The sequence below is a fragment of the Rousettus aegyptiacus genome, unplaced genomic scaffold (assembly GCF_014176215.1).
Source record: "Rousettus aegyptiacus isolate mRouAeg1 unplaced genomic scaffold, mRouAeg1.p scaffold_m13_p_6, whole genome shotgun sequence".
Taxonomy (NCBI): Eukaryota; Metazoa; Chordata; class Mammalia; order Chiroptera; family Pteropodidae; genus Rousettus; species Rousettus aegyptiacus.
This window is the reverse complement of record NW_023416309.1, coordinates 70,123,339-70,137,183: the sequence shown is the minus strand read 5'-3', so window position 1 is coordinate 70,137,183 and position 13,845 is coordinate 70,123,339. Positions and strand designations below refer to the sequence as shown.

The window sequence follows — 13,845 nt, the reverse complement described above, 5'->3', positions numbered from 1 at the left end:
TGCAAAACTCTGCTACACTATAACAGTACAGACTTAGTGTCATCAAGTTCAAAGAGCAGGAAGGGGACCAGAACATCAAGGTTACTGCATTTAGATCGACACCAAAATTGTCGACATGAGAAAGGACCACAGGAATGACTCAGCAAAGGAGACCTTGTCTTTATAGTGTCCAATTATAGCAGATGGTGAGGTTAAGGGTCAGATACAGGAGAGTGATACAATGTTGGGCAATCCAGCTATGGACTGGCTGAGAAATTGACCAGGTAGCTCGAGGTATAATTGAGAAAAGGAAAAGACATTTTTTTAGAGGTGGCCCTTGTCTCGGATTTTTCATACAAACTTAAAATCTGGTAATCATAGGAAGTTAAAGGTCTTCAAGAATTTTTTCCATGAGTTAAAAAATGGGATTTTTTTTCCTAAGGCTTCTGATTGCCAAGAGTAATATTGAGATAATATAGTGTCCCCTGAATCTGAATTAAAATCAGAATAAGAACAGCAAATAAATCTGTTCTTACCTTAGGGCCTATTTTCATTCACTTTTTATGGTGAAAGAATTCTATTCTACTTACTTAATTGACAGCAAAATAAGAAATGCCATCTCTTTCAAGTCCAGACTCATTGCCATGTTTCTAGTTCCCTGGTCTGTCCGGTCTTCGAACTCCATCGTTGTTCTAAGATGTTTCCTAAAATGCCCAATCTGGGCCTGTTTCTTTTCTAGGATTTTTCCTACATCTGTGTGTTCAGAGTGGATTTGTTTCCCCAGAAGGTTGGCAGTAGCTTCAAGTATGTTTTGTGTACATAGACATATACATATGTTTTGACTAGTATACAACAAGATAGTTTGAGTACGGATCCCTATCCTTAGGGGCTCATGATTTAATATGTATTCATGTAAATTGTGTTTCTACCTATTCCTTTTGTCAGAAGACCAGTATAGCTTTGTCTCTGCTGCCCCTAGATTTTAGAATTTTAGCTCTTGAAGGAACCTTAGAAATCTTTTCTAGGATCTTCATTTTACAGCTAGGGAAACTGAAGCACAGAGAGCAGAGATTTGCCTGTGGTTATGTACCTGACTCCCCTCTGAGTCATCTCATTTAACTAATGACCCTCTGCTCCCAGGTGTTAACACTCACGATTTTATTTCATCTTTGGCTGCCAACTGGGACATTGTTCGGAGTCTCAGGCGTCTAAGACAGGGGCCAATTTATCTCTTCTGGAGTTCTTTTTCACACTTGCCCATTTTGTGGTTGTAGGCTCCCACTCTCCTCCATGTTCTTATACCACCCTTTACCCCTTTACCTCTATCCTTTACCCCTCAATGGCTCTGGGGTGCACCAGTGCCAGGGAGTCCCAACTGCATGGTCAAGCAGAGGCCCTTGTACATGTTCAAGGGAGACCCTTGTTTCACTGGGCCTTGTTCAGGGCTGATCCTCACCAGAAGAGTGTCCTTCTTAGAGAAGCTGGCCCATCGAGCAGGCCTACATAAAAAGGAGCACCTAATGCCAGGACAGCCTATTCAGGCTTCTGTAACTCTGTAGAGCCTTGACTCTGACTTGCTTTGTTTTGACAGCTTATGGACTACCGGGCAGAATTCAGCAAATGGTGGCTGACAGAGTTCAAGACAGTCAAGTTCCCTTCCCAGGGAACCATCTTTGACTATTATATAGATCCAGAGACCAAAAAATTCGAGCTGTGGTCCAAGCTCATCCCCCAGTTTGAATTTGACCCTGAGATGCCTTTGCAGGTGAGTGTGGCTGAGTAACCAAGACATACAGTGACCCCAAGAATCTGCAATGACTCTAGTAGCAGACCTGCTGGAGCCAGCCGGCTAAAATTGATCAGTACCTGAAAGAGGAGGGTGAAGCCTAAGAAAAAAGATAGGAAAGCGCTTTGGGAGGGCATACAGTCACTGCTGCAGCCCTGTCTTTATTTAGCCCAGCCTTTATATAAGTTTTTGGATACAATAGCAAAGCACAAGGTATATCATTCGAATGCTGACATTCACACAAGATCATATAACATCCTTGTTATCTGGGTTGTAAAACATCCCCTTATCTTACAAGGATTTCTTTAGGAGGCAAACCTCCCCTCCAGGGTCAGTGATGTTTAACTTAACCATTTGCTTCCTTTAACCATTAATAACACAGTCTCAGAAGTTGCTTTATGGCTCCAAGCAGTCTCAGCAGCAGCAGCTGCTTCATGGCTATCAGCTACGTTACTTCTTCAGTGTCTCTTAATGGCTCCCGACACAGACCCTTATCAGTATCCAAAAGGAATTAGTCATCACCTGCTACTGACTCTTTTGGAGGAAATCGTAGGTGCAACGAAGTCATAATATCCTCCAAAAGGCTAGATAACTTAATTACTAGACCCCACTGTCAATCTGAGAGGGGAAGGGGAGAGAACAAAGGCAGAAGTTTCTGAAATGTATTAGAGAGGCCACAGGGAGGCAGACAGAGCTGGTAGAGAAGGAAAAGAATGCCCTCTACCCAGAAAATAAGTTGATAGGATGGTCTACTATGGATATTAGGGAAGACCCTCCTGCCTGAGGCAGTGAGCTCCACCATGACAGCAGAATTCCTTCTTCTGAAATGCTCCAGAACATTTGGCGGTGCATCTGTTTCTCCCACGAGCGCCTGGCACACTCATCGTGTTCCCATTTCAGGCTTGTTTGGTGCACACAAGCGAAACCATCCGAGTGTGCTATTTGATGGAGCGGCTGATGGAGAAGCAGCGGCCGGTCATGCTGGTGGGGCCCGCGGGCACAGGCAAATCGGTGCTGGTGGGAGCTCAGCTGGCTAGCCTTGACCCCGAGAAATACCTCGTGAAAAATGTACCATTTAACTACTACACAACATCGGCGATGCTGCAGGGTAAGGGGCCCAGAAGGCATGGAGGAGAAGGTGTGGGGCATCTGAGTGGCCACGGTGCCTGATGCAGAGCTGGAGTAGAGAGAGCATCAGGTACCTGCTCGGCTAGATAGTACATTTCCTCTCACGATTCCCTTCTTGCTTTTCTTCTCCTTTCTCTTCCACAACACCCATCCCAGTTATCTAACAATGCTTAGCACACAGCCCCTTCCCCCTTCCTTTCTCCCTGCACTCCTCCCTTGCCTGCTAAATTACTCCAGGGCAAGGATTTCAACACAGAGCAGTTCAGCACCTTGACGACAAAACCTGCTGAAGACCCATTGAGAGATTTGCATGGGCTTGTAGATTTCTGTCGCCTGATGCCTGATGTATCTAGAGATCATTTCATTCACCCTTCATATTGTATAAAGGGTGAAACTGAGGCTTAGGTAAAACTACATGATTGCCCAAGGTCACCACCAAATGGCAAGGCTGGCGTGGTACTTCCAGTATCTGACCAGATGGAACATACTTTTCACTGGGAGTTTACACATTGGGCTCCCTAGTAGACATGAAGCCTCCTAGGCGTGACTTCAGGGTCAGAGGCTCACTACAGGTGTTTTCTTCTCACTAGAGTCACTTCCTCTTTTTATAGAAACACTTGGTACAATAACCCTTGAAACAACCTCCTTTCAAAGAAATGCCCACGCCAACCTCCCATAAAGAAAAGGGGAGTGGCAGGGCTGGGGAGGAAGTCCACTCTTAGGCCTCACACTGTAAAAGCCTTGCCCCACTCTCTGTAACTTGGCCCCACCCCTAGCATGCAAAATCCACTAAAAATGAGGAATTCAGTGTACGTACTATTTACAGATCAGCAAGTTATAAGCCATCACTTATAACATCAAAAGCGAACCTAGCACTTTTCCTCTCTGACTATATCATCAGGCCTTAGGCCAGCAGACTTGCAGAACAGGCTACACCTTGAAAACCACCTGCTCAGCCTGAACCATTTGTATTTATCTGGTCATTCTGTGCCCTCTGCCTAGTGTGAGCCCCAGATGCAAGCACTGTGGTGTTGCCAGTGCTATGCTTTCCCCTGTTCTCATGTGAGAGACTAGCTCACTTCCCACCTTCTTTCTGCACCATTTTGCCAACTCTTCCAGAGTTAGGGTCCAGCCAGCTCTTTATTCCTAGTAGAAAGCAATATTATCTCTGCTCTCTACCTCTCATAGCAGCTAAGTGCCTGAAGCTTGTTGATAGAAGTTAAAATTATCCTCTCCCTCCCCCTCAGTGACTGAGAGAGATCTCCCCAGGATTCCGTCTACTACTGGGCTGATAAGTATTCTACACCCCCAGTCCCAATTCTGCAATTGACTATAATTCCCATATGAATGTTAACAAGACTGGGTGAAATCGTGAAAGTTTATGTTGAAACTTCATTGGTTGGTCAATAATGTGAGCTTCTTCTATTTGAATACTGAAAGACTACTTCAATTGTTTGTTCTCTTCACAATGTAAATAGTTACAAGAATGATATATTTTTAAGTTTAATCTGCATTATTAACATTTTTCCCAAGCATTTTCTTAAATCTATACAATCAACAAAATGAATCAAGCCCTGGTCTGTATTTGCATCCATTTTCTTAGTGTAAATTCTACGACAATGACCAATTTCAAGCTGCCAATGTGATGTCAGTGAACATGCAATCCAGAAGAAGTGCACACTAGCACACCATTAATAATATTCCTGCTTTACAGATAAACTAGGTGAAAACAATCTTAAGCATAGATAATGTCAAAATGTAGCAAAATAATTAGGATGTAATGAATTTTGATTATTATTATTTCTGTTTTTAATATGATTTACTTAATTTTAAGTTTATCTGTTTCAGCAATCAGCTCTCAAGAGCCAGCTCCAGTAAACTACTAGCTTCATCTTTATTCCATGAGACTTCCCAGCTACCATTATGTCAGGCAATGTCATAACCTTCTATCATGGCCTGGCACCATCACATTAGCTCCCAGCAATAGTCATAAGCAGACTTCACATGCCAAGCTGGTTCACGTTATCACCGTTTGGTCTACCTAACATAATTTCTCTTTGTGTTCATGGAAAGATATTACCACTACACTTATTTGCAATCCTTGAGTCCAGTGACTGATCAGATTATCAGCTCTGTTCATTTCTACCAATTTTTACTGTTATTTACAACTACACTGATGATGATGATGATGATGATGATGGTAACTGACATTTATCAAACAGTCACCAAGTATGTGTCAGGTACTACCTCAGATTAGACTTTTACACATTTTTTAGTTATTTAATTTTTTACATCCTTGTGATGGGAACTAAGTACTTGTATCATCCCCATGTTACAGATGATAAAACCAAAGATGTTAAATAAGCTACCCTAAGGCACACAGTAAGTGGCGGAGCCATGGTTTGAAGCCAGACAGTCTGACTTCAGTGTCTATGTTCTAACCATTATGCAATATTACCTCCCTGGTAAGAAAATACGTTGGAAACTGCAATAAATATTTGATATTATTACTATTATCATTAGTGGTACTATTTGAGTATTTCAAGGAGTTATTTTCTAGAATCCTATTATGATTTTATAATATAAAAAATACTGTAAATAGAGAAGAAAAATTCATAGCCAAGAAAGAGAAGATGAGCTTCTTACATTGCCAGAACCTCACCTGGAGTTTTTCCTTCCCTCCTGTCAGAATACTGAGAAATATTTTTTTAAAAGTTCCAGGATGCTGTCAAATAGAACCAGCATGAATGCTGGCTCCTCACTGCAGCTGGCCATACACTAAAACACACTTTCTGTCTCTTTTTAATTCTCTAGTGGCCTCTGGGTCCCATCCCTCCTCTCACACTAGGTGAGGGATGAAGCATCTGTCCTTTCACCTTACCTATCCAGAACCAGCTAGGAACTGGAGAGTAACCTAAAGCTCCTGAGTAGCTTGCATAAATGTAACAAAGTTCATGCAGCAAAGCTCAAACTCTTACTTCTGAAAAATGCTGACTTCCTTTACTGGGAAGTTCCTTCCTCTTACTTTAGTCACAGCCCAAACAACTTTGATTATTTGACTTCTAAGCCCAGAACATTTTAGAAGCAACAAAATGGCTTCTAAAATGGAAGAAGAATGTTACTAACAGAAAAGTGGGAGCCAGAAATCCAGTTGATATCTAAGGTGAAATAGAAAACTTATAAAAGGAGATACAGGAACCCAGAGAGTGAATATTCTGTTATCATTTAGACAAGAGGCAAGCTGTCTCACCTACCTCATGAGCCAATCACTCTTTGCAGTCCAGTGTTTTCACTGCTGTTTGTACTTAAGCCCTTAAGAAAATACCGAATGTGATATGGTATAGTCTGATTTAAAGACAGGTAGCACACCCAGACAGGTGTGCAAAATGTGTGCTTATAATACGTCTTTAATTGTGAAAGATGGGAAATAGCCTAATTATCCATATGATGGAATGCTAAGCATTATTACAAAGAATGAGGCAATTCTATATTAATAGAATTGGGACTATCTCCAAAGCTTTGTTAAGTGACAAAAGAAAGATGCAGAACAGTGTGCATAGTATGCTCCAGATTCTGTCTTGCTTAAAAAGAGATATATAAAAATTAACACACAACTATATATTTATATATGCTTATAAGTATACTTACAGTATTTCCAGAAGGACACATAAGAAACTGATAACAGTTACCCCTGGCAAGGGAAATTGGATACTGAGAGTGGGATGAAGAATTACTTAAACTTTTTAAAAATTATGAAGTAGTTCAATCATGTAAAAAAGTACAGAAAATAATATAACAGATGCCCATGTACCCACCACCCAGATTTCACAGATGTTAACATTTTGTCATTTTGCTATGTATCTTAGCATTATATGTACAGCCAATACACCACCCCCATCCCTTCTTCCTTCACGTCTCTTATTAATTGGACTACTAAAGTTATATATCATTCCAAATTTACACTTTTGATACATATATGTACCCATTAACATAGATACTGTTGTGTGCATTTAAAGTTTAAATAAATGCCATACTCTAACTTCTTTTGGCAACTTTTTAAATCATTATCTGTTTTAATACATTGATTTTCATTGTTGCATAGAATTCCATTGTGTGAATAAGCCATAGCTATTTATTCATTTTCCTACTAAAAGGCAGTATAATTTTTAAAATTATTTTCACTTTTAAAAAAGCATTTTTAAGTTGTAATTTACATACACTACATAGCGCATATTAAAGTATACAATTCAATAAGTTTTGAAAGTTTCACCCACCTATGAAACCATCATTATAATCTAAATAATGAACATATCCATCACCTCTGAAAGTTTATTATGTCCCTTGGTAAGGCCTCCCTCTGACCCAACCCCCACCCAACCCCATGTCTAGGCAACCACTGATCTGTTTCTGTCACAATATGTTGGTTTGTATTTTCTAGAATTTTATATGATGAAATCATACAATATGTACTCTTTTTTTGTCTGGCTTCTTTCATTCAGTATGATTTTGTTATTTATCCATGTTGTTGAGTATATCAATAGTTCATTCTTTTTATTCCTGAATAGCAAGATAAAATATATAAAACACTCAGAATGATTTCTAGCATACCATGAGTGCTTGGTAAATGGAAGCTGTTATTATAATAATATTAAAGTCTTCAAATTATGAATTTACAATTATTACACATTAATTTCTAAGCCACAACTACCAAAACAAAAGGAATACATGCAAACTTCTTTTTGCTTGAAAAAAAGAATTTAACATAAACTATGCTAAAACAAAAATAACGTTTTTGGAAGAAATGTTCCAACTTTCAAATGGGCAAAAACTCACACAGAAGGCCAATTTATCAAAGTCTCCAGGGGAATATTTGGCAGCTTACTCATTCTGCTAGTCCATCACATGCCATTTTTCTCAAAATCATATACTTTTTTAAATAGAGAAGACAGGTTCTTGATACTCCCGGCATCTCTCCTCTCTCTCATTACCTCCAGCTCTAGTGTCTTCTTGAGTACTTTACTAAACACAGATTCAGAACTCTTTTAAATACAAATGGGGGTTTTGTTTCCAGGCATTCCCATTTCTCACCAGTATGAATAACACATTCTTTATTTAAAGTTTATAATACGCCAGACTTTGTGCTTTAGCTTCATTAGCTTCTCTACCCAATGAGACACTGTATCCATAATGCAAGCAGCAGAAAATCTGATGATAGTGGCATTAACAGAGATTTTTTTTTCATTCAACAGGAGTCTTGTGGTAGGCAGTGGCTAATGCTAAATCAATGATTCAATGATATTAATGCTATAATATCTGTTATTCTCTTATCTTCTCCTTCAATGTGGCAGGATGGCTGCTGCTCCAGCCATTACATCTTCATTCTAAAGGAAAAAAAAAAAAAAGATAAAGGGGAAAGTTGGTGCCCATGTCAGGAAATGATAGCTCTCCAGGAACATACACTTATGTCTGTGTCTTTTCATTCAGAACTGTGTCACAGGGCCACCCCAACTGGAAAGTGACTAAAGAGAAAGGAGTTATAATGGTGTCCATCACAGAGATGATAGTCCCTATCTTTACAAGATGAGAAAATGAGGCTGAGAGGTGTTAAGTGACTTATCTCTAAATCACACAATGAGTTAATAGCCAAGCTGTCATATTTCATCAAGCTGTAGTGGCCTTCTCCTTTGATAAGACTATAAGTCAGATATCTGAATTTTCATAGTAGAATGCCAACATTGCTTTTGTCCATCTAATATCTAGAGTACATGGATATCTTTCCCTTTGATGGTAAATAAAATAGGCCCTTTAGCTGGTCATGGAAACACTCAGATTTCAATTAACTGCTCTCCAACAGCTGTACAAGTCACAGATTAATAACACTGGCATCTCAAGTTGAGAGAGGCAGAGATCTGTGCTCATTCTGTTCTTCTAGCTTCTCTAAAATCCACAGCCGAGTTGCACTGTTTTCATTCCTTTCGCTGAGTTACAGTTTAATGATCTGCCCTTGGGTTTTGTTGAAGGATAGGAGATAAAAGATAATTTTAAGTTATTTTTATATTTTCTGTAAAATTTCAGTAGATGATCATGCCTATTTTGTAGCCTTATAAACATTTTGTAAGAATCTATGATATACGCTTTTTAGAATTTTGTACTTGAAAAATTTTTTCATACAAAGTAGAAATGAATTTGTACCAGTATTGTGAGATGACATGATTAGTGTAATTAAACACAGATTTAGTTCTGAGCTTTCAAGTAGGCACTTCAAAATGGACAATGTGAGATGCATTTTAATTTGGTAATAGTAACTATGCCATCTTAGATTACCAGTGTGAATAATTCTATATTGTTTTGGAATCCATTTTAGTCTCTATTTTAATTGGTATGTTTTATGTCTATCAATATACCTTACACCTCTTCTCATTCTTTTTAAAAATATAATTTTTTTAAATAAAATAAATTTGCAATGATCCATAGACAAGATAGTTTAGAAAGGGAAATAGATGAGCAAAGAACTCAATCAAAGCATCCAGGGGCTTATATTTGCAGTATGGAGAGAATGAGCCAAAGGTGATGCTCTTCACAATTCTGAATTTTCTTACTGCCCAACTGCAATTTAAATTATTAGTTCAACAAATATTTGAGTACTTAATCATACCAATTAGGCAGGAGCTCAGGAGTCTGAGTCTTTATGGAAAATGAATCTCTATAACCTGTTCATTAAAAGTTTAAGGCTGGACAGGACCATATAAGATCTGATCAAACTCTCAACCTCAAAAGAGCATCAAGTTTCCATTATTGCAGGTAGACAACATTTGTCCACTTACCTTAATGTTTTCCAGAAAGGAGATGACACAAAATTAAATCACAAAGATTTCTCTCTAGTAGGCAACACACTCTGCTTGGAATGGGAGAAAGGAGCTCCAATGTATAAAAAAAATTGAAAACAACACGTTTCAGACAATAAAGAAACCATTCCATAAATTTTGATACCTCCAAATTATAGAACACAATGTGGCCATTAAAATCAAGTTTTAAGGAGGATATGTATTATCATATAAAGATGTTTACAATATGTGAAATAAAAAAATTTACAAGTAGAATACTCAGTATAATTCTGATTTTGTAAAGGAAAAATCTGCCAGAGCAAGTAGACTTGAAAGTAATGCTTATTGCTAGGCGATAGAATTATGGACAATTTTCATTTTCATCATTGTGATTGTTTGTGCTTTTTAATCTTTATATAATGAATATGTATTATTTTTATAATCAAGCAAAGGATGTTATTTTTGAAAGAATAAACTCAAAGCCCTCATAATATAACTGAAACATCTAAACACATGAAAAATTAGATAATGTGGAATGAAAATAGTTCAAACACAGGTACACAAATCATGTCGATGCCGAGTAAGACATGATTAATTACTAACGCTCTCTGCCAAAAGTATGGTCAAAAAATGAGTTAACCAAACTGGAGATTTCCCAAGGGCAAAAGCCATGTTGTAGTCATGTTTAAGAAGTAGCTTACAGTAGTGGTTACATGAGATAAGCCAGGGTAGAATCCTGACTTTGCCTTCAGTAGCTGTGTATTACTTTGGATAAAGTCTGTGAATTTCTCTAAGCCTCAGTTTTCTTGTTTTTTAAAAGATTTTTTAAAAAGCTGATGACAATATGGGATGGGGCTGCTTTTAGGAATCAATGACATAATGCCCATCAAGTCCTCCATAGTATTGCTCCATGGATGAATGAATATACTGCTCTAGAGTTTAGAAACTGGAGGAATCGATAAGACTGGGATTATCAGGGATGACTCTAGAGAAAGGTTGGGCTGTGAGGGCTTGCAAGGATTTTCTTCTGATGATATGAAAGAAGCGATAAAATCATTGTCAACAGACCTGAATTCTAGTTCCAGCAAGGCATTTAACCTGCCTTAGCATCTGTTTCCTTACTTACAAAATGGAGATAATAAGTCTTTCTTTGCTTGTTGATGAGGTTTGTTATAATAATAAAATACATTCGTTTGTTTATTTAATAAATGTTTTTTGAACATGCACTTTATGCTAGATAATATTCTATGTGCTAGGGTTATGATAATGAAAAAAAAAACAGAAAAATTCCTAGTCTCTTGGAGTTTAGAGTGTGGAAGAGATGAGATAGTAAACAAGATAAATAAGTAAGACATTTAGGATATTAAGTGGTAATAAGTGTTATGGAGAAAAATGAAGTGGGGACAGCGAATAGGAGGTAGGGGGTTAATTTTAGATAGATTGCCAGGGAGGGGCTTACTGAGAAAATAGCATTTGAGTAAATAAATACTTGATGGAACTAAAAGAGCAAACTGTGCTAGCATTTGGGAGAAAAGGATTCTGGGCAGAGGAAACAACCACAGCAAAGTCCCTGAGGCAGCTAGTGTGTCAGAATCAAGGTGGTTGGAACAGAGGGAGTGAAGATGGGAGCAATACAAGAAAAAAACAGAGATGCAAATTTTGTGGATGTAACCAGATTGGCTTTTGCCCCAAATGAGATGGGGTGCCACTGGAGAGTTTTAAACAAAGGACTGGCATGATCTGACTTACCTCGTACAAGGATACTCTGTTTGCTATTTTGAAAATATAGTGAAGGGACCTAGGGTAAAAGTAAGAAGACCATTTGGGCGGATTTTGTAATTTCCAGGTGAGAGTCATTGGACAAGGATGGTAGCACTGGAGACAGTGAAACAAGATACAAATGGGAACTCACTTGGAAAATGAAATTGCTCTTTAAAATGGTAGTAAAATATTGCTGGAGAAAAAGCATGAATAAAAACATAGAGGGCATCTTAGTGCTGCTCCATATGACCACTAGCTGAAGGCCAAGTCGTTCCATATGAACAAATTCAGTAAGATAGTACAGATGAACTCAGGATGCAGGTATGGGCTTGACTCTCAGGACTTGCTTATGACAATGCTAAACCCAGAAATGTGGTGGGAGGGTCACATTTCTCTATATGTCTCATGTGTTTAGCACCTTCAACATCAACATGTTTGCTGAAACTTAAATCCACTCTGCTCCTCCAGTTCTGGCTGGAAACAGAGTAACTTACTACCGTTCCATCCTAGATGTGACTTGGAGCATAGCTTGGTCAAGAAGGGATCAAAAGTGTGTGTGCCTTTTCCCAGGAAGTCCTCTCCTCAAGGTACTTAACATTGTGCTTTTGAGATAATCTGGTGCATTCTAAGGCCACTTTTTACTAACCGACATGTTTTTCTCCTCAATAATCCTTTAGAAGCATAAAGAGCTTAATCAACCCAAATTACAGGGTCTGCTTAATTCCAGAGGTTGATTTGAATATCACTGCTTTGGGAGGAGGAAAAACAGTCTTCCTAAGGAGAGGATTGTCTACTAGAAGGACTGTTTTCAAAAACATGTCCTTGGCAGCCCATTAATTATATTTCATTTTGACAGATCTCATATATATATATTTGTTATATCCTTAGTGGGGAAAAAGGTGTTGGATGATTAATTGGTTGATAGTGAATGTTAATTGGATGCTAATTAAATTTAAATTTAATTCATATTTTAAACACTTACTTTAACTCGGGACCAGAAAATTAGAATATTCAAGCTTCTTGAAGTAACTTGTCTTTCTGTCACCTTCATATATCTATTGACCCTTTCTCCTTGTTTACAAATTTGTTTTTCAAGAAAAGGAATCAGACAGTTCTTAGAGCTTCAAGTTGTAATAGGAAGTGTTGGTTCTTGCAATACATAAATATTTAATTGCTTGGTTGAAAAATATATATATACTTCTACCCTATTAAGTTTGTTCTAAGCAAGTCTTGTCAGGCTAGGAAATTATACTATTTGATTTCTTCCCTCTGGCTGGATAATTGAAGACATAACTCCAGAAGAGAGTCTGTACTGAGTCTGCAGAAAGACATTGAGATGCTCTGGTTGAGGACCTGATAACCTAAAGGTGGGGAGGAGGATCTCTTCATGATACTAGAAGCTTCTGAAAAATTCTCTGAGGCTATTGTTTCTATTCTCCCTCAGGGAAAACCCTTGGAGGAGAACTATTTGAGAACACTGTTGACAATGTATCTAATTCCTCTCTTTAATCCCAGAGGTGGGAAAGGCCTCCACCCAGCCCTGGGATGAAAGCCACAGCCTTCATGTGCCTCTGCTATTCTAGGTATAGAAAACAGGTCTGCTCAAGATCTGATTATTTGTAGATTTCCTCAGAGTGAGAATATGAGGCCTTGGGACAGTCAAGGTATCTTCTATTTCTGGCCTATAAACAAAGAAAACTGAGACCACAAGTATCATAGAAAGAGCACAGGCTTTGTCATTTAACTGCTCTGGATTTGTATCCTGGCTCTATCTTAGAGAAGTTTTGTTCTTCTGGGCCTCAGTTTCCTCTTCTGTAAAATGAGACAATAGTACTAATCTTACAGCGATGTGGTAAGGAAAAACTGAGATAATTAATGTTTGTAAAAACCTAACACACTTCACATAGTAAGACGTTCAACGCCTGGTGGATATTGTCACTATTACTGCGAGGTAATTCCAATGTCACCTTCTGGTCCTGTAGAATGCCTATATCTGTAGTAGCTGCTGCTGTTATTTGCACACAAATGCACACAGCATCATTGCTCATCCTTGACAATAGTACTGTCTTAGTACTGGTATCTGAAGTTTTAATGTCCTTTTCTCACTAACTGGCTCTCTCATTAGGTGTCTTGGAGAAACCTCTAGAAAAGAAGGCTGGCAGAAATTATGGTCCCCCAGGGAATAAAAAGCTTATCTATTTCATTGATGACATGAACATGCCTGAGGTAGATGCCTATGGAACTGTGCAGCCCCATACCATCATCAGGCAGCACCTGGACTATGGCCATTGGTAAGAGCACACACAAAGGCACTGGGGCTAGCAGGCAGATGATTAAAGCAGGGCTGAAGGCCAGTCATTATTCCAC

General features: G+C 38.5%; 1 protein-coding gene across 8 annotated transcripts in view; it reads left to right on the top strand.

Annotated features, from left to right (window-relative positions):
• LOC107517402 (protein shisa-6) overlaps positions 1-13,845 on the top strand; it is a 597,831-nt gene that overhangs the window by 434,600 nt on the left and 149,386 nt on the right. For 7 of the 8 annotated variants that reach the window (XM_036223917.1, XM_016158078.2, XM_016158077.2 and 4 more), the window contains 3 exons: positions 1,571-1,744; positions 2,666-2,873; positions 13,604-13,769. In XM_036223917.1, the coding sequence (XP_036079810.1) occupies positions 1,571-1,744; positions 2,666-2,873; positions 13,604-13,769 (548 nt within the window). Of the gene's footprint in view, positions 1-1,570; positions 1,745-2,665; positions 2,874-10,173; positions 12,066-13,603; positions 13,770-13,845 lie in introns of those variants that run through there. The other variant, XM_016158083.2, reaches the window with a different exon arrangement.